Source organism: Schistocerca cancellata, chromosome 10, assembly GCF_023864275.1.
Source record: "Schistocerca cancellata isolate TAMUIC-IGC-003103 chromosome 10, iqSchCanc2.1, whole genome shotgun sequence".
In the NCBI taxonomy this organism is placed as follows: Eukaryota; Metazoa; Arthropoda; class Insecta; order Orthoptera; family Acrididae; genus Schistocerca; species Schistocerca cancellata.
The window spans coordinates 222,780,838-222,799,674 of NC_064635.1; the positions used below are offsets into that span (position 1 = coordinate 222,780,838).

An 18,837-nucleotide genomic window follows, 5' to 3' on the forward strand; every position below is an offset into this window, starting at 1 on the left:
TGCCACTGCCATTGACAACAAAACCATCACTGTTACGGCAAATTTAATCCATGATTTGTAGGGACACACCTGATGACGGCAATGTTCTATCAGCACATTTTGCCAAACTAGACATTGATGTTAAAACAGGAACTAAACAAACATATAAGTTCTACAACAATCACGTCTGTGTGGGGTCAGTTTTCAACAACATTTATATGAAATACAGGGGTTGGAACTTAAATAGTGGCAACTATTTATTCACAACCGATACAAAAGAGTTAAATGTTCGCATCTGTTACTGTCCTACAAAGTAGTCACCAGTGTTGTGTAGAACGCGTTGCCAGCAATGAGGAAGACATAGTATACCGTTCGCAGAGCCTGTTCTGTTGATGGTGCGAATGGAGTGGTCTACTGCCTGTGAAATTTCTGGAAGAGTTCTGAACCGAATGCCACAAAGTGGTTACTTCATCTTCGGAATCAAATCAGTCACAAGGACATAAGTCCAGTGAGTATGGTTGATGGTGCAGTACTTCCCAGTCCCATCGACCGAACAGAGCAGCCACAGCTTGCGCTGTATGTGCCCACGCGTTGTCGTGCAAAATGATGGAAAACTTGTCGCAGGTGATGCTCCAAAAAGGAACAGTAATTCTGTGCATTATTGGTCTGCCGTGGAATGCATTAGGATAAAACCATCACAGTCGTACACGAGTATCACCGTAACTTTCACCATACTGCGGCTCTGACGCAGTTTACACTTTCACGGCGACCCATAATGACTCCATTTGTTGGATTGGCATTTCAGTTTTGGCTCGTACAATGTGGCCCATGTCTCATCCATTGTTACAATATGGTGTAAGAAAGCCTCTCCTTTGTGCTCATAGTGCGTCTGAGCAGTGTTGTAACGCATCCATTTCTGCATTCCCGTCAAGTCATGCAGAACCCATCGTGATGCAATTTTTCGCATGTCCAGGCGTTCCTTCAGGATGCGAAGCACAGTCGTATGCTCTAAGCAGTTTTCGTGGGCGAGCTCACGAATCGTATGGCGTCGATCACTGTCTACTAATGCGGCAACAGCATGCAATACCTCTTCAGAGATGCTAGGACGACCTGCCTGATGCATGTCTGCCACAGTTTGCCGACCTTTGTTGAAGGCTTTTATCCATCGTGCCACTGTTCTGTACGGAAATGCTGATTCCCCGCATGCCTCTTGAAGACCTTGATGACACTATTATGCTGTATGACCTCCGGCACATTCAATCTTGATCCAACTCCATTGTTACTGTTTAGTAAACATAGTGATGCAGTTACGTTAGACTGCTCACTCACAAGTGACTGTCTTTCCCACGATTGTGTGCAGGCCAGTGACACGGGACGGGCAAGTCCATTTGCTCAGAGGTAAGGTAGGTTTGTCAACAACATGTGCTATCAGCGACAATAGTAGATTCCATTGCATAGTGTTACCCCAGCAGTATTGCCACTATTTAAGTTCCAACCTACGTAATTGTGCATTCTTCTTAATTTCTCATCATTTCTGGTCAGTTACCTTAATGAATATAGTAGCCTCACTCATGCATTGTACCTAATTGTATAACTTATTCTTCCTGGAGATAATTGAATTAACATAAGATTGTTTACACACTAGGTCAGGAGCTCAAAATTTATGGAACAGCAGCTCTATCTGCAATTTGGAGGAGAATTTATCCTGTGGATTATCTGTTATTTCCAAACAAGTGAAGATCCCACTCTGCAGAACATGGAGGAACATTACTTTACTGCATGAAGATGATCGACTCAGAGATAAATATTTCCCAGTTGTTCCAGGGAAAGTGAACTCTCCTAGTCAACAGTATTACTGAAGTAGCTCGGCCAGTTTTATACAAGAGTGTCAAGTCTTGTGAAAACAGTTAGACAGGATGAATGAGAGCAACAATGTTTATTTGAGGTGGAGTAAGCATCAAGCTACTTTGGTGTCTGTTTTTGATGGTCTGTTGGGCAGTGAGAAGTTAACGGACTGCACAATTAGTGCTGAGGGGCATCATTTAAGAGCACATAAGATAATTCTTTCAGCATGTAGTCCATATTTTGAGGAGCTGTTCTCTGAAAACTATGAGAAGCACCCAATTATTATTCTGCATGATGTAAAATACAATGTGTTTAAGGCTTTGCTGGACTTTATGTACCGTGGTGAACTAAATGTACCGCAAGAGCAGCTTAGTGACGTTCTTAAGCTGTCAGAGTCCCTTCAGGTAAGGGGACTGTCTGGCAGCGGATGTGTGGATGACGCCAACACGCAGAAAGGCAGTGGAAAAAATGTTCGATCAGTATCTCTAGAAACTCTCCCAACCCAGCCTGCTTCTGTGTCATGCTTTACCTCAGACCAGAATGAGCCAGAAGAAAACATGCAGTCAATTAGAGACAGGCATCCGTGTGTGTTGTCTCAGGGAGGAGGTTCTGTGGAAGTAGACCCAATTTCTCGAAAGTCCAGAAAAAATATCAATCACTCTGATTCTGATAAGGGAACAGGTCAGAATGCATTTGAAGTTATTACTCCTGATCTTGATAGTGTGCATCAAAGGCAAGTACTGGCCACAAAACCTAACTCAACTGGTGGACCAGGTGACAGCTCAACTCAGATGCTAAATACCTTGCTGTCTGGTAGCCACACCACTGTATGTTCATTGTCATACACCCCAGTCCTTCATCAGTCTGCATGTAGTGAGTTGCAGAGTGACAGTGCGGAAATGACCATTGTGGAAAATGAACGATTTTTAATACCTGAAGTGGTATTACGTGACAAAAAGTCAGCAAGCCTAAGTGTACACAAGGAAGATGTATCACTAGAAACCGAACCTGAGGTCCTTGAAAATCACATGGAAATTGTAGAAGACCTTACTCTCGATGACGACGACGATTATCCTAGTGCCGATGATTATCGTGATGTTTGTAACAGTGCTGAAATTGACATTAGGGAAGTCAGGAGTATGAGTGAAAGCCTAACATACAAAGAGAATTTTTGCACTCAAGGGGTTAACAATATGCATGCAGCATTTGGCAGTGATTATATGAGAAACATGTCTTTGACAGCACCACAGACAGTATTATGTAAACGGTATAGTTGTCATTCTTGTGGGAAGTCTTACCGGCATCCACAAGGGCTGTGGAGACACATGAAGCATCAGTGTGGTAAAGACCCACAGTTTCAGTGTCCCCGCTGCAATTATCGGTGTGCTAGAAAGGATAATTTAAAAGTGCATATGGCTACTCGCCGTTGTATGATGCAGGAGAAGTGTGCACTTTTTGAAGGGAATGTGTGATGATATGGACCTAACAAAAAACGGATTTAGTGTAGTCAAATGAGTTCTTTATCATTAGTGAGGATTTATTTGTGACCCTTTAGTGGCAATGTATATGTGTAAGTTGATGTGTGGCTCCAAATTCATTCTTGTGTAAATTGTGTTTGCTGTGAGCGTATTTTAAATTTGTGACGAAGCTTGGTAATCTCATTGCATGTGAAGTAATTTCTCTTGAAAGAGAGATTATTTCGTATTAAATGAAGTAATTATGTCAGTAATGGTGTGTTGTGGTCAGTTATACACTTCATTGTAAACAGAATATTTTTCTTGTGGTGAAGACCTTAGGTATATTAGTGCAAATCAAGTAATGTTGAAAACCTTCCGTAAACGTGACAGCTGTAATATCGCCTTGATTACTAGTTGATTATTATGACAGCACCAAGAATTAATCAACCATAAAATATCTGTGTAGTACCAGAGTGATAAAAGGTGAACAGATTCATAAAACTTTCTTTAGGAACAGTAGTTTTGTGACAGATTTTTTCTTAAGTTTTTTTATCATATGTGTGAGCAGAATGTAATTCAGAATTCCCGAAAAGAATGTGTTGTTTTTCACTGTCATTTGGTTATTTGATTGATCCTGTTGGTCTAGTTGCATCCCTCATAGTTTCCATAATTCAGGGTGACCATAAAAGAATGTCCCATTTGTAAAATATAAGAGTACCAACTGTAAGCATTGTAGTGTGTTGATTCAAGGTCACAATACAGTAACTCAAACAGTCTTATGTAAGTTCATGCATTAGTACAGCTTCCATTTGCAGTGCTGCATATTCAAAATGGCGACTTTGGGGTGTAAAGCATTCTACAACTTGCTTAAAGTTAATCTGTAATTTTAATTCAAAGCTCATTTCGTTCAAAGTTTGTGATCCCCCATGTTGCAAAAACATCTGCTGAGGGTATAGTCAGTTCGGAATGGCTGGTTTTGTGTGTGTAAAGGGAAAAGTGTGGGAAGACCAAAAGTGTCTGAAGAGGATGTTGACGGTGTCAGAACATCTTCTCTTCAGTCCTAAGAAATCTGTTTGGAAAGCAAGTCTTGGACTTCCTGTGGCAAAGACAACAGTGTGGAAGGTTTTAAGAATATATTTACACATGTATCCATACCAGTTACAGTTGTTACATGCTTTATGGCCAGATGACTATGGTATGCGTTATAACTTGCAAGTGAACTGTTGCAGCAGGATTAGAACTTCTCTTCTAAGTAGGAAGGTAACTAACCATAATGTTCATATCTGATGATATACATTGTCAAAGAGGTTTCCCAAAATTAAATATTTTCTGCACTGTGTCTCGTTATGAAGAGTATGTTTTTTTCACTGAAGCTACCGTAACTTGGGTTGCATATCTGAATATGTTAAAAGAAAGTCTCTCTCCCTGTTTAGAAGGTGAACCTGAGAACTTCATTTGGCAACAGGATGGAGCCCCTCCCCATTGGAATATCTCTGTATGAGATTGGTTGAATGAATATACCTGACCGTTGGATTGGTCGTAGTTGTCCCACTGGGCTCCATGTTCACCTGACCTCATACCATGCGATTTTTTTTTCTTTGGGGCTATATAAGGCGCAGCCAAATAAAAAGTAGGCACATGGAAAAAGTAAGTAAACTGTTAATAAGTTTATCCCACTGTGAGACAAGACAATCAGTGCCATCATGGAAAAATGTTTGAAGTTGCCTACGGAATTCTTGATTGTTCCCATCATGTTCCAAAATTTTTGAGGTGGTGATTCTAGTGTAGTATCTCACGTTGGCAACAACAGTGCCCTCAGAAAATCATGGTTTGGGTTTCAGAAGAGTTGCTCTATTGAGAATGCGATTTACATGTTTGCTAACCAAATTTTACAAGCATTAAATAATAAAATAGTGCCAGTTGGTATTTTCCTCAACCTGTCTAAAGCATTTGACTGTATGAATCACAGTTTTCTCCTAGATAAATTGAAATTTTATAGGATTGATGGCGTAGCCAACCAATGCATGATATTGTATGTAGCCAGAGCAATACAGAAAGTTATATTGTTATTCTGACTGGGGAGAAATTGCATAGGGTGTTCCCCCAAGGCTCAGTCTTGGGTCGTATGGTGTTCGTCATATATGTAAACGGTCTTCCATCTAATATACAACAGGTGGAATTAGTTCTTTTTGCAGATGGCACTAGTATTGTTATCAGTCCAAGCATATCTTAGGAAACATACAAATGGTAAACAGTGTTTTCAAAAGCATGATTGACTGGTTTTCTGTGAATGGTCTTGCCCTCAATTTTATACACACACAACATATTCAGTTCTGCACAACTAGGGATACCACATCAGTGGTGAGTGTAAAACATTTGAGGAAACAATAAATAGGAATTTCAAAATGCTTAGTTGTCCATATTGATGGGAATTTAAATTGGAAAAAGACCATTTTAGAACCCATGAAGTAAATCAGTTGAGCCATATTTGCACTTCGAATCAGCAAATTTTTGGGAGAGACAAATTAATAAGTTGGCGTATTTTGTCTGTTTTCATTCAACAATGTCATATGGGAAAACATTCTGGGGTAGCAAATCTGTAAGAAAGTAAGCCTTCAAAGCTCAAAACTGGGCTGTAAGAATAGTATGTGGGGCTTACCAACAATCATCTGTTTGAGGAGTCGGGCATTCTGACTATTGCTTCACGGTATGTTTATTCTCTCATGAAGTTTGTTGTAAATAATCGACTACAGTTCAAAGGAACAATAATGTACAAGGGCTGCCCAGAAAGTAATGCACCACATTTTTTTTTTCTCAACCAAAAACTATGCTACGAAAGCGAAACGATATGTATGTATTATTTGAAGTTTCATGAGTGAGCGCGCCAAATTTCTGTCACTTCCGACAGATAGCATACTTGCAAGACAGTTTCAAAATTGTGTTTGTAAGTGATGTACATTACAAACAATGTGCCGTCATTGAATCTCTCATTATAGAGGAAAAAAACTGTGGTGAATATTCACAGATGCTTGTACAAAGTCTACGGAGCATCTGCTGTCGACAGAAGTACAGTTAGTCACTGGGCACGAAGGGTGAGGTCATCAGAAGGCAGTTTGCGGAGCTCCACAATTTACAGCAATCGGTGAGACTGTCCATGGCTGTCACACCTGACATGTCGCAGCGAGCTGATGTTGTCATTTGTGAGGATAGACGCATTATGACTGAGCAGTTGGTGCTGCATCTGTCAACCAGCAAAGGAAGTGTGGATGCAATTATCCACACTCTTGGATATTCAAAAGTGTGTGCAGGATGGGTCGCACTGTGTCTTTAATGTTGGATCACAAAACTCACAGAAAAGACATTTCTCTTGATTTGTTGCAACGTTTTGAAGCTGAGGAGGAGGCCTTCTTGTTCCGGATTGTGACAGGTGATGGGATGGTGCCATTCCTACTCCCCACAGAAGAAAAAATTCGAAGCAACTGCTTCCACTGGTAAGGTCTTGATCACCGTGTGCTGGGACTGTTAAGGTGTGATTTTCATTGATATGATGCCCAAGAGGCAGTACCATTAATTCAGAAGCATATTTCAACATGTTAACAAAACGCAAGACGCGCTTCCGGCGACTTTGGTGTCACAGCAACCCACGGGATATTCTGCTGCAACATGATAAAGCTTGGCCCGACACAAGTCTGAGGACTACTGAACACATCGCAAAACGGGATTGGACAGTGTTACCCCATCCACCTTACAGCCTTGACCCAGCCCCCTCGGACTTCCAATTGTTTGGGCCATTAAAGGATTCCATTTGTGGAAGACATTTTGAGGACAATGAGATGGTGATTCACATAGTGAAGCACTGGCTCCACCACCAGGAAAAGAATTGGTACCGACAGGGCATACATGCCCTTGTTTTGTACTGGAGGAAGGCCACAAAATGTGATGGCGATTACGTGGAAAAGTAGGGTGTGTAGATAAAACACCATTATTTCATGTGTGTAAGTCTTATTATGTTTAATAAAGAATTGTTGAAGAAAAAAAAATGTGGTGCATCACTTTCTGGGTGACCCTCGTTCATAATTACAATAGAAGATGGAAGAGTGACATTCATTACTCCACATTAAGGTTGTCGGCACAGGAAGGGTGCCCAATGCTACAACTAAATTTTCTGGTCACTTAACCACTGATATAGATTGTCATACCAGACAGCAAAACCTCGTGATTGTGGTAAGCTCAGGAATGTGGAATTCTTTTGTTTACCACATTCACGAGATTGCTGTCAATGGCAGTAGGTCATGTGGTATCTGGTAATTCACTATTAACAGTTTCTCTCTTGAGGCTGATTTTTACCATATAGTGATCTGAGTCATAATTGATCCTGTGTAGCTATGTGCCTCTATAGGCACAGTGGAGTGGTGGGCATTTGCTAAAATAAGGTTAATCTGGTTGGCTATTTTACTGACTGCTGACTTCCATGTACCACATAATATGTGGGAAGTATGTACACTCAATTATAATATTATTCCCTGCTGCAAATTGGCATAGTATATTTACATTCTTGTTGTTTTCTTTGTGCAATGAATATTTTCCAGAGAATCTCTGTTCATGTTACACAGATGATAGAGCATAGCAATTGGTCATCCTTTTATGCAGGTTTTATTTTGCAAACCCAGATTTTGGGCACAACGTGGCACCACACAAAACTGGCGCTAAAGCATAGGCACATAGGGAACACACATGACACAGGCCCCTGAGTCCACGGTATTGGTGATAAGTTGAGAAAACCATCCCGAAACACATGTGGTACAAAACCCTACTGTTTCCTGCGCATGTTCCCCAACATCAGTATGGGATAAGATCACCATGCACACGTACACAGGCCGCACAACAGGTTGGCATACTCTGGATCGGGTGGTCGAGCAGCTGCGGGGGTATAGCCTCCCATTCTTGCTTCAGTGCCTGTCGGTGCAACTGAAGTGCTGTAGGGGTTTGGAGACGTTCAGCAATACATCGACCGAGAGCATCCCAGACGTGCACGATGGGGTTTAGGTCTGGAGAACTGGCGGGCCACTCCATTCGCCTGATATCTTCTGTTTCAAGGTACTCCTCTACGATGGCAGCTCGGTGAGGCCGTGCATTGTCATCCATCAGGAGGAAGGTGGGACCCATTGCACCCCTGAAAAGGCAGTCATTCTGGTGCAAAATGACGTCCCGATACACCTGACCTGTTACAGTTCCTCTGTCAAAGACATGCAGTGGTGTACGTGCACCAATCATAATTCCACCCCACACCATCAAACCATGACCTCCATACAGGTCTCTTTCAAGGACATTAAGGGGTTGGTATCTGGTTCCTGGTTCACGCCAGATGAAAACTCGGTGAGAATCACTGTTCAGACTATACCTGGACTCGTCCGTGAACATAATCTGGGACCACTGGTCCAATGACAATGTACTGTGTTCTTGACACCAGGCTTTACGGGCTCTCCTGTGCCCAGGGGTCAGTGGACTGCACCTTGCAGGTCTCTGGGCGAATAAACCGTGTCTGTTCAGTCGTCTGGAGACAACTGTTCCAGTGGCTGCGGTAAGATCCCGAGCAAGACTACTTGCAGTACTTCGTGGCCGTCTGCGGGCACTGATGGGTGAGATATCGGTCTTCTTATTGTGATGTACACTGTGGACGTTCCGTACTGTAGCGCCTGCACACGTTTCCTGTCTGCTGGAATTGTTGCCTTAATCTTGAGATCACACTTAGTGGCACACGCAGGGCCCGTGCTGTGACCTGCTGTGTTTGCCCAGCCTCCAGTTGCCCTAGTATTCTACCCCTCACCATTAGCACATCTGAAAACGTCTGCGCAGTTACTCGCTGCTCCGTACTCTGACATGCACTGTCACACCTCTGCGTATGTGGACTGCTGCCAGTGCCACCGTGCGACGACTGCAGGTCAAATGCACTGCATGGTTACACTCAGAGGTGATTTAACCCACAAACCGCCCACCAGAGCGTTTTTTCACCATGTACAAGACTTAGCCTTAATTTATGAGTATGAGTGTATGTGGCCAGGTGATACTATAAAAACTCGTAGCATAACCTTAATGGCTTATACAATAGATTACATACCACTATTTTCTAGTTTCAATGTATGTCAGTTCCCTGTTGTTCGGGTGTCAGTCACAGTTCTTTGAATACTACTGTTTAATGAAGGTAGACTATGTGGGGAACACACAGTTGGCTGTATGGCGCCCTGTATATGAACTACGTAATATATAACACTTAAGGAAAGCAGTTATGGTCTCCAGTAAAAAAAACTTCAAATTTACCTAGGAATTACATAAAATAAAATATAAGTAAAATTATTTACATTGCTGTCTGACTTATTTCCACATTTTCCAGTAAACACAGAAAATATAAAAAAAAATTACAGGTTAACTCCTTGTGAGTCAGTTGGTTTGTTATTCTTTAAAACACACATGTAACATCAGATAGGTAAAACTTTTTTTAATGTATTTAGAAGACACAAGGAGGCACATGCTGCATGCTGCAACTATTAGAATTGATTTGATTTAAATATTTTAATCTTTCGTACTATTTTCTTCTTTATTTAAACATCATCACGGGTACGATGTTCCTCTCATTCACGGAATAGTTCATAAATGGCGGCAAATATCAGCAAGATGGATAGTTGGTGCGACTTGGCATTCTATTACAGATGTAGAGAGTACTAGTCTCTGTGCCACTTCAGATATTTAATTATAAATGCAATAAAACCAATATTCTGAATTGCTGTTATTAATGATGTACATGCATCTAAACTAACATACCATGGAGAAAGTTCTGTATGTTCAATGTTATAATCATCGTACTCCTACAGTATTATGTTAATGGTTGCTACATATTGGAAAGAAGGTAGGAACCACTTTGTTCCCCTTGAGTCAAACCTTACACCTTTTCCTAGCAATAAGTTTTCAAACTGTTCCCAGAACAGTGCATTTTCCATAATGACCTGATCATTAATCAGGTTGGAGTTGGCATTTATGTTTATACTCGGTCCTTGCAATTTTTATGTTAAAATTTTCTACAACTAACATTAAATCATAATTATGTATGTTCAGTATCTCCGTAGAACTGTTCTTATACTATATCCTCCTCTTCCTCTGTTGATGTATGTGGATTTGCTATTGATACGTTCCTAAATTTCTCTCCTATTCTAAGTCTGCACATTCTTTCATTAATGGATTCAAATTCTAATAAGGTTTCCCTAGCTTCTTTGCTTATTTCAAACGTTGTTCCAAATTGGCCTGTGCATTCCTCTTGCCCACTATGTATTAATGAGTACTTTTGTTCGTCAGTCTGCCCATTTCCTCTCCATCTTATTTCCGGTAGCCCTACATCACTATAATTAAATTTTAAGAGTTCATTGCCTAATTATTTCCTTTTTCCATGCTGAAGTGTTGTCCTCAGATTCCAGTTGCTATTTTCAAGTCCTTTTTTCTTTTTCTTTGTAAGGGTTGTGATATTTACTTTCCATCCAGTATCCAAGGCTTTTGTTGAGTTTTTGCTATTGCCATTTTTTACCGTATGGGGTTATTGAACCAATGACCAGCACCTAGTCTGAAGTACCAGGATTTTTATCAGGTTTACCCTTTTGGGGAAGCTGGTTTCACCTTGCCTCTAGAGCCCTCCTATGTTGTGGGACACAATTTGTCTGGTTCCTCTGTCAAAACCACCCCAGTTTTGGCGACCTTGCCAGTAGCTGTGCTACTGTCGGCCCAGCCACTGACCAAGGGGAGAGATGGTAGATGAACAATTAAATTCTTTCCTGAAAATATCATTGCATCACTCCTTTCCAGATAGGGCTCGTGCACTGTCGAGTGATTTCTGCCAGTTGGGTAATGTAGATATTTGCACACTTCACCACCTTTTGCCCAACTGTGATTGTTTAAAAATTTATTTTGGAGGAATAGATTATGTTGCAAAATGGCAGCTGACAGCCACACAAGTTACGGCACTAACAAGCTTCTGAAATAGCTGGTTTGGTTTTCTTCAGTGTGTCTGCAGTTTGGGTCCACCATTAGTTAAAATCATCTACAGGTTATTTGTACACTGATTTTGAGAATGAAAGTGAAAGAAAATGAAAGCTTAAAGTTCAGAAATTGGAAGCTGTTGAATTCTGCCCTTTGCTATACCGTAACAGTATTGTAAACCATGATACATATAAAATATATTGATTCAAGGAACTCAAATTCTTCATAAAAACGGCACAAAAGTGGAAATAAATTGCTGAATTATGAATTACAAAGCAGCTTTGAAGACTTCATCCAAAAGATTCCCTATAGTGGAATACCTGTTTCATTAACAATATAAATGCTTGGTAAATTCATGAGCCCCCCTTTTTTTGTTTTAATGAAAAAAATCATTATGAATCTCTTGTGTATTTTCCTGTAATTTCTGTAAGAAAAATCCCCTTTATTTACATGTATCATAATGTAAATGATTAAAGTATAGTAATTTGTGTGTTAAAGTGTTATTTTTATGCTAATTCCAGTAAGTGGTATTTTTTGTTTTGTGTATTGCTCTGTTCCAAAAAAGAATGTGTAAGTTGAAGTTTATTTTACTTAGCATAAGATAGATGAATGTACAAAATGTATTGGAGTGCAGTAAATTGTCTGGGCAGAATCAGTGAAAATTTGTTACCCAACTTTGCCACACCCATCGACAGCAAAACCATAGCTGGTTACACCAAATATAATCAAACAAAGTAATCTCTATGTAGTAGGAAGGCACATGTTGGTGGCAATGTTCTGCCAACACATTGTGCCAAACTAAATACTGATGTTAAAATGGAACTTAAACGTATGTGCTAAAAAATTCTACAGCAGTCATCCTGTATCTGTATGTGGGTCAGTTCTCAATAACATTTGCGTGAAATAAATATAAATTCTTCTTAATTTCTCATCATTTCTGGTCAATCGTCTTAATGGACATTGTACCCTACACTCATACTTTGTAAATATTTGTATAACTTGTTCTTCTTGAAGATATTTGGATTAACATAAGATTGTTTACACACTAGGTCAGGCGCTCAGAATTTCTGGAACAACAACTCTGTCTGCAATTTGGAGGAGATTCTTTACCACGGATTATCTGTTACTCAAAAACGAGTGAAGATTCCGCTGTGCAGACCTGGAGAAAGATTACTTCACTGCTTGAAGATGATCAACTTGGAGATAATTATTTCCCGTTTGTTCCAAGGAATCTGAATTTTTTAGTAAATTATATCACTGAAGTAGTTCGACCAGTTTTGTACATGAGTTTGAGGTCTTGTGAAGACAGCTAGGCAGGATGAATGAGAGCAACAATGTTTATTTGAGGTGGAGTAAGCATCAAGCTACTTTGGTGTCTGTTTTTGATGGTCTGTTGGACAGTGAGAAGTTAACAGACTGCACAGTTAGTGCTGAGGGGCATCATTTAAGAGCACACAAGATAATTCTCTCGGCCTGTAGTCCATATTTTGACGAACTGTTCTCTGAAAACTGTGAAAAGCACCCAATTATTATTTTGCATGATGTAAAATACAATGTGCTTAAGGCTTTGCTGGACTTTATGTACCGTGGTGAACTAAATGTACCGCAAGAGCAGCTTAATGATATTCTTAAACTCTCGGATTCCCTTCGGGTAAGGGGACTGTCTGGCAGTGGGTGTGTGAACAACGTCGACATGCAGAAAAGAAGTGAAAGAAATGCACGATCAGTGTCTCCAGGAACACACTCGTCGCAACCTGCATCTGTGTCATGCTTTACCTCGGTTCAGAATGAGCGAGGAGAACACGTGCAGTCATTTAGAGAAAGCCCTCCACGTGTGTCTTCCCAAGAAGGAGGTTCTGTGGAAGTGGACTCCATTTCTAAAGCTGTTCAAAAGTCCAGAAAAAATATCAATCACACTGGTGCTGATGAGGGAACAGCTCAAAATGCATTTGAAGTCATTACGCCTGATGTTGATAGTGTGGATAAACTTCCATCTCAAAAGAAAGTACTGGCCACAACCCATAACTCAACTGTTGGACCAGTTGACAGCTCATCTCAGGTGCTAAAAACCTTGCTGCCTGTAAGCAACACCACTGTATGTTCGTCATCATACACTCTGATTCCTCATCAGTCGTCAAGTAGGGAGTTGCAAAACTCTAGTGGGGAAATGACCATTGCGAAAAATGAACGGTTTTTAATACCGGAAGCAGTATTACCTGATGAAAGGTCAGAAAGTCTTAGTGCACACCAGGTTGAGGTATCTCTAGAAACAAAACCAGAGGCCCTTGAGACTAATGTGGAAATTGTAGAAGACCTTACTCTCGATGACGAAGATGATTATGCTGGTGCCGGTGATTATCGTGATGTTTGTAACAGTGTTGAAGTTGACATTGGGGAAGTCACGAGAGCGAGTGAAGATCTTACATACGAAGAGATTTTTTGCGCTCAGGAAGTTAATAATACGTGTTCACCATTTGGCAGTGTTGATTTGAGTAACGTGTCTCTGTCAGCATCTCAGATAGTATTACGTAATCGGTTTATTTGTCATTCTTGTGGGAAGTCTTACCAGCATCAATCAGGGCTGTGGAGACATGCGAAGTTCCAGTGTGGCAAAGAACCGCAGTTTCAGTGTCCTCGCTGCAATTATCGCTGTGCTAGGAGTGATCATTTAAAAAAACATATGGCTTCTCTTCGTTGCCAGATGCAGAAAAAATATGCTCTTTTTGGAGCGGATGTGTAATAAGAGCCTAACACAAAGAAGGGGCAAATGGTGTCAAGTGACTTCCTGGTCTTTAGTGAGGGCTTTTTGTGAGGGATTTGTGCCATCTGTGGAAGTGTGTAGTGTAAGTTGCATGAAGCATTGATTACTTTGCACTGTGTGGGCAGAAATTAATCCTTGTGTAAATTGTGGTTGCTATGAGTATATTTTAAATTTATGTGGAAACTTGGCAACATCAATGTCATTGAAGTCCTGGTTTGCTTTGCGAAACAGATGACTTGTGATGTAATGTAGTAATTGTGTCAGTGAAGGTCACCTATTGTCATCAGTTAGGTTGTTTGTCATGAACAGAAAATTGTTTGTGCGGTGAAGACCTTAATTATGTGAGTGCACATCAAGAAATGTTGATATGAGTGTATTACAGAATTCTAACAGTTGTAATATCCCCTTGAAGTACCAGCTGATAATTATGCCAACACCTATAATTTCTTGACTTATTCCTCCAGATTAATTCTGACTGTCCATTCTGTTTCTTCTCATTTCCTCCTTAAACTTCTCCAACTTTCCCACTTGTAACTGTGTTTAACACTCGATAGTCATGTTCATAATCCTCCTTTTCTTCCTTGTTTCATTGTGGTCTCTCTCAGCATATCCCTCTTGAATGTCCGAACAGGACTCATCATGCTGTCTATGCATCTATCAGTGTTGTGAAAGATAATGATCTCAGTTTGTATTTGTATGTGTTGCACTGTGTGATTAGCTGTTTTATTACTATTTATTTCACAGTATGTTGACATATGCCTAAATTTCAGTTTTAGAGAACCCTACTGTATTTTAAAGATTTTTACAGAAATAACGTATTGGGAAAACCTTAATGTCGTGGTCATAATACCAAAAATAAAATACAAGTGATATTTTATTTTAACAAGAGTACTGTATTTCAAGTAAACAGATAAACAAATTTTTTATTGTCTGGCTACACTATTGGCGATGAACACTAGGGACAGATATAATGGATACAATCACCTCAGGATGTGTGGAGCAGTTTATAATAGATGTACCACATAAAACTGATTGTGGATTAACGACGAGGGTGGGTGTGCTTGCCAGCCTGGATTTGATTTTAGCCAGTTTCCCTTGTTTTCACGTGGGACAACACTAGAAACAGCCAGATGGGGTCCTCCCATGTAGATAAATGATGTATGCTGGATTAACACATTGAAGATGAAGTGCAAGTGTAGCTGAGGCGAGAATGCTGTGTTCAAAACACCGAACCCTAGTATAGCACAAGCCACAACTTTCACGATGAGTTAGGAACCTGCCGCTCGAAAACTGGACTCGCTTCATAAGAGGGCAGTATACAGACATCTTGCTACCTATTCCTTGGCAGGTGCTGCCTTCTGTCAATTTGTAGAAATATTTAGAAAGAAATATTAGCTAATGTAACATCTGCTCTTGCAAATTTCTGAGCCAAAGTAACGGCAATAACTTAATTTCATGAGGTTTGAATTTCACTGTAATTCTGCTAGAAATATATCACATTTGCTGAATGAACAAGAAATTTTGGAAGCTCAAGAGGATGAAGTTGCTCAAACAATTTGTAATCTATCAAAGAAATAAAGGAAATATGAACAATAAATCTTCAAGTGTGGCAATTTTTAGTATGTATTGGTGTTTAAGGTATATCAATTATGTATGTACTAGTAACACTTTAAATAATGGCATAAGTGACCAGTTTTCCAGGCCTGACATTCTTCTGAGTGGGCCAGTCTCCAAAGTGTTAATGTGTCCTGTTGCATAAAATAAAAGCAGGAGTAATGTGGTATTTTAATAAAATCGAATATTTGCTAAGACTCGTATATACAACTACTTTCGGAATATATATATAAAGTCAACTCATACTACATTACTCATAATTTCATTTTGCAAATGCACTCGAGCAAATTGTCCTGCCAGATTAAACCTGTGTATTGTATCGGATCAGGGCTTGAACTTGAGACCTCTTCCTTTCACTGACACGTGCACTACCGAATAAGCTATCTGAGTACAACTCATGAAATGCTCTCTGCTTCACTTCTATCATTACCTCATTTCTCACCTTCAAGACTTCCCAGATTTATGACAGTTTAATCTGCCATGAAGGTTCAGATCAGCACGCTCCGTGCTGTAGAGTGGAAATTCATTGTGGAACTTTTTCTTCCTGCATTTACAGATGTTTCCTCACAGTCTCAATACTTTCTCAGACTTTCTTGATGTATTTTCTCATGCTCTTCTCACGAACCGTAGAGATTAACCCTCTCAGTTCCCGCCTCCTCTCCATTTACCAATTTTTCGTGGTGTTTCTTAAAGTTCTCCATGTAGTCCAGTACACTCCTTCAGTTTTTCCTTCTGTTTGTGACATCACATTGCCCGCCCCTCTTGTTCACTCTTACAGAAACTTATGCCTTGATGCTGCTACACATATTAGAAATTCGAAAGTACAATTAAATACATGAACATTGACATTATATTATTGGGTGGAGTCAGCACAGGGATTGGTCTTCTGTCTTTTGTTGCCACACTGTTACAATTGCTGTGATCTGATTCTTTTGAAAGGTGGAAGTAGAGGGTTGGGAGCATGAAAAATAGGCTTTGATTTAGTGGTGCGTGTTTTCCTTTGATTAATAAAATAAATTTGTTCGACTTTTGGCTATGTAGCAAACATTACTTCAATTTTTGACCAGTTAACACACCACACTGTATTTTTATTGTGCATAAAATACACCAATAAGGAGTATATTTAATAATGTAAGAACTCTTTGGTTTTCTGGAGAGAGAGTTATTTATTCAACCAATTACAATTTTAAAATTGGATTTGTACATATCAGCTTAATATAACAACAACATAGTATGGTTCGGTAAGGATATGCATTAACTGCCTTTTTAAATACACTGTTTTTAGTTGTCTGTTTAATTTCCTTGCACTGTTCAGTATACAGTTTGATTCCCTGGTAGAAAGTACTTTTATGATTTTTAAAAATCTTATTCCCTCTTCTTTTGTCTTTTCTTAACTGTAGCTGTAGTACATAATAGCAAGATAACGTTCTGGTGAATAATAATTGCCCTATAAATATAGCTTCAAAATTCAAGAATAACATCATTCATTACACATTTATGGAAATCCATGAGGTCTGTGGTGCATCTTCTTGTATGTCAGTTGAACTGAGCAGTTTTCTTGTGTAATTAATGTTGAGTAATGCACTGATAATGTTATAATACTTTTCCGCAAGGGGTTAGCACAAGTGTGTAAAATAAATTCACCGATAATGCACTGCAGATCTACATGTGTTCCATTTGTAGTAATATTCAGCAATGTAATTAATTATACATTTTTTGTGTATGTGCATACTGATATCAAAGTTTCTGAGGTTCATGAAAATATCTGGTTTCCTGAATGATAGTGTCAGATATGCAGTTGATAAAGAAGGGCACTTACCGTTTACAGCATATAACAGATAATTCTATAAACTACAATTTGGGTCAATTAACAGTGACATTTAGGTAAAATGACCCTATGATTGTGTGTGCTTCATAATTTGTGATAATTTCTCATGGAATTTTTCTTTTTATAATTACCCTGCTGTACCCTGCACATGTGTGTTAGAAATATATATTGGTTTTAACTTCTTGAAGATAAAACTGGAGTAATGTAAGATACCAAAATGAATTTTCGCTTTGTAGTGTGCACAGATATGAAACTACCTGGCAAATTAAAAAATTGTGTGCTGGCCAAAGACTCAGACTCAGGACCTTTGCCTTTTGTGGGCAGTTGCTCTCCTGCTAGAGCTACCAAAGCCCGACTCACAACCTGTCCCCACAGCTTTACTTCTGCCAGTACATGACCTCGTGCCTTCCAAATTTCATAGAAGTTCTCCCTGGGGAACGTGTTGGACTAAATCCTGGAGGAAACCATATTGCCAAGACATCACACACTCTGCTTTAGAGTGAAAACTGATCCTGGAAACAGTCCCCCAGGCTGTGGGTAAGCCATTTCTTGAGACCATCATCCTTTCATCCAGGAGTGCTATTCCCACAAGTTTCGTGGGAGAACTTCTGTGAAGTTTGGAAGGTAGGAGACGAGGTACTGGCAGAAGTACAGCTGAGAGACGGGGTCATGAGTCATGCTCAGGTAGCAGTTGGTAGAGCACTTGCCCATCAGTTTCAATCTGTCAAGAAGTGACATAAAATGGTTTAGACACTAAGTCAGGAACAACTGTACCTGCTATTAGGAGGAGAATCGTGCCATGGATTATCTGTTATTCAAACGAGTGAAGATTCCGTTCTGCAGAACTTGGAAAAAGATTAATTCAGTGTGTACAGATGATCAACTTGGAGATAATTATTTCCCTTTTGTTCCAATGAAACTGAACATTCTTAGTCGTTATTGTAATAATGAAGCTAGCTTTATAAAAGAATGTGAAGTCTTGTGAAGGAAGATAGGCAGGATCTATGAGAACAACATTGTTTGTTTGAGGTGGAATAAGCATCGAGCTACTTTGTCTGTTTCTGATGGTCTGTTGGACAGTGAAAAGTTAATGGACAGCACAATAAGTGCTGAGAGGCATCATTTAAGAGCAGATAAAATAAATCTATTAGCCTGAAGTCCACAATTTGAGGATTTGTTCATTGACAACTATGAGAATAATCCAACTATTATTCTGCATATGATATGGTTAAAGCTTTGATGGATTGAATGTATCATTGTGAATTAGATATACCACAAGAGGAGCTTAGCGGTGGCATTACCCGTTGGAGTCTCTTCATATAAGGGAGGTG

General features: G+C 39.8%; 1 protein-coding gene across 13 annotated transcripts in view; it reads left to right on the forward strand.

Moving 5' to 3' along the window:
- Positions 1–18,837, forward strand: part of LOC126106877 (longitudinals lacking protein, isoforms N/O/W/X/Y-like) — a 321,743-nt gene that overhangs the window by 65,672 nt on the left and 237,234 nt on the right. For 2 of the 13 annotated variants that reach the window (XM_049913284.1, XM_049913285.1), the window contains one exon: positions 12,353–17,632. The exons of 9 other annotated variants lie outside the window; for them this stretch is intronic. In XM_049913284.1, the coding sequence (XP_049769241.1) occupies positions 12,622–14,043 (1,422 nt within the window). In that variant the 5' untranslated portion in view covers positions 12,353–12,621 and the 3' untranslated portion in view covers positions 14,044–17,632. Of the gene's footprint in view, positions 1–1,624; positions 4,067–12,352; positions 17,633–18,837 lie in introns of those variants that run through there. 2 more of the 13 variants (XR_007523404.1, XM_049913286.1) reach the window with 2 other exon arrangements.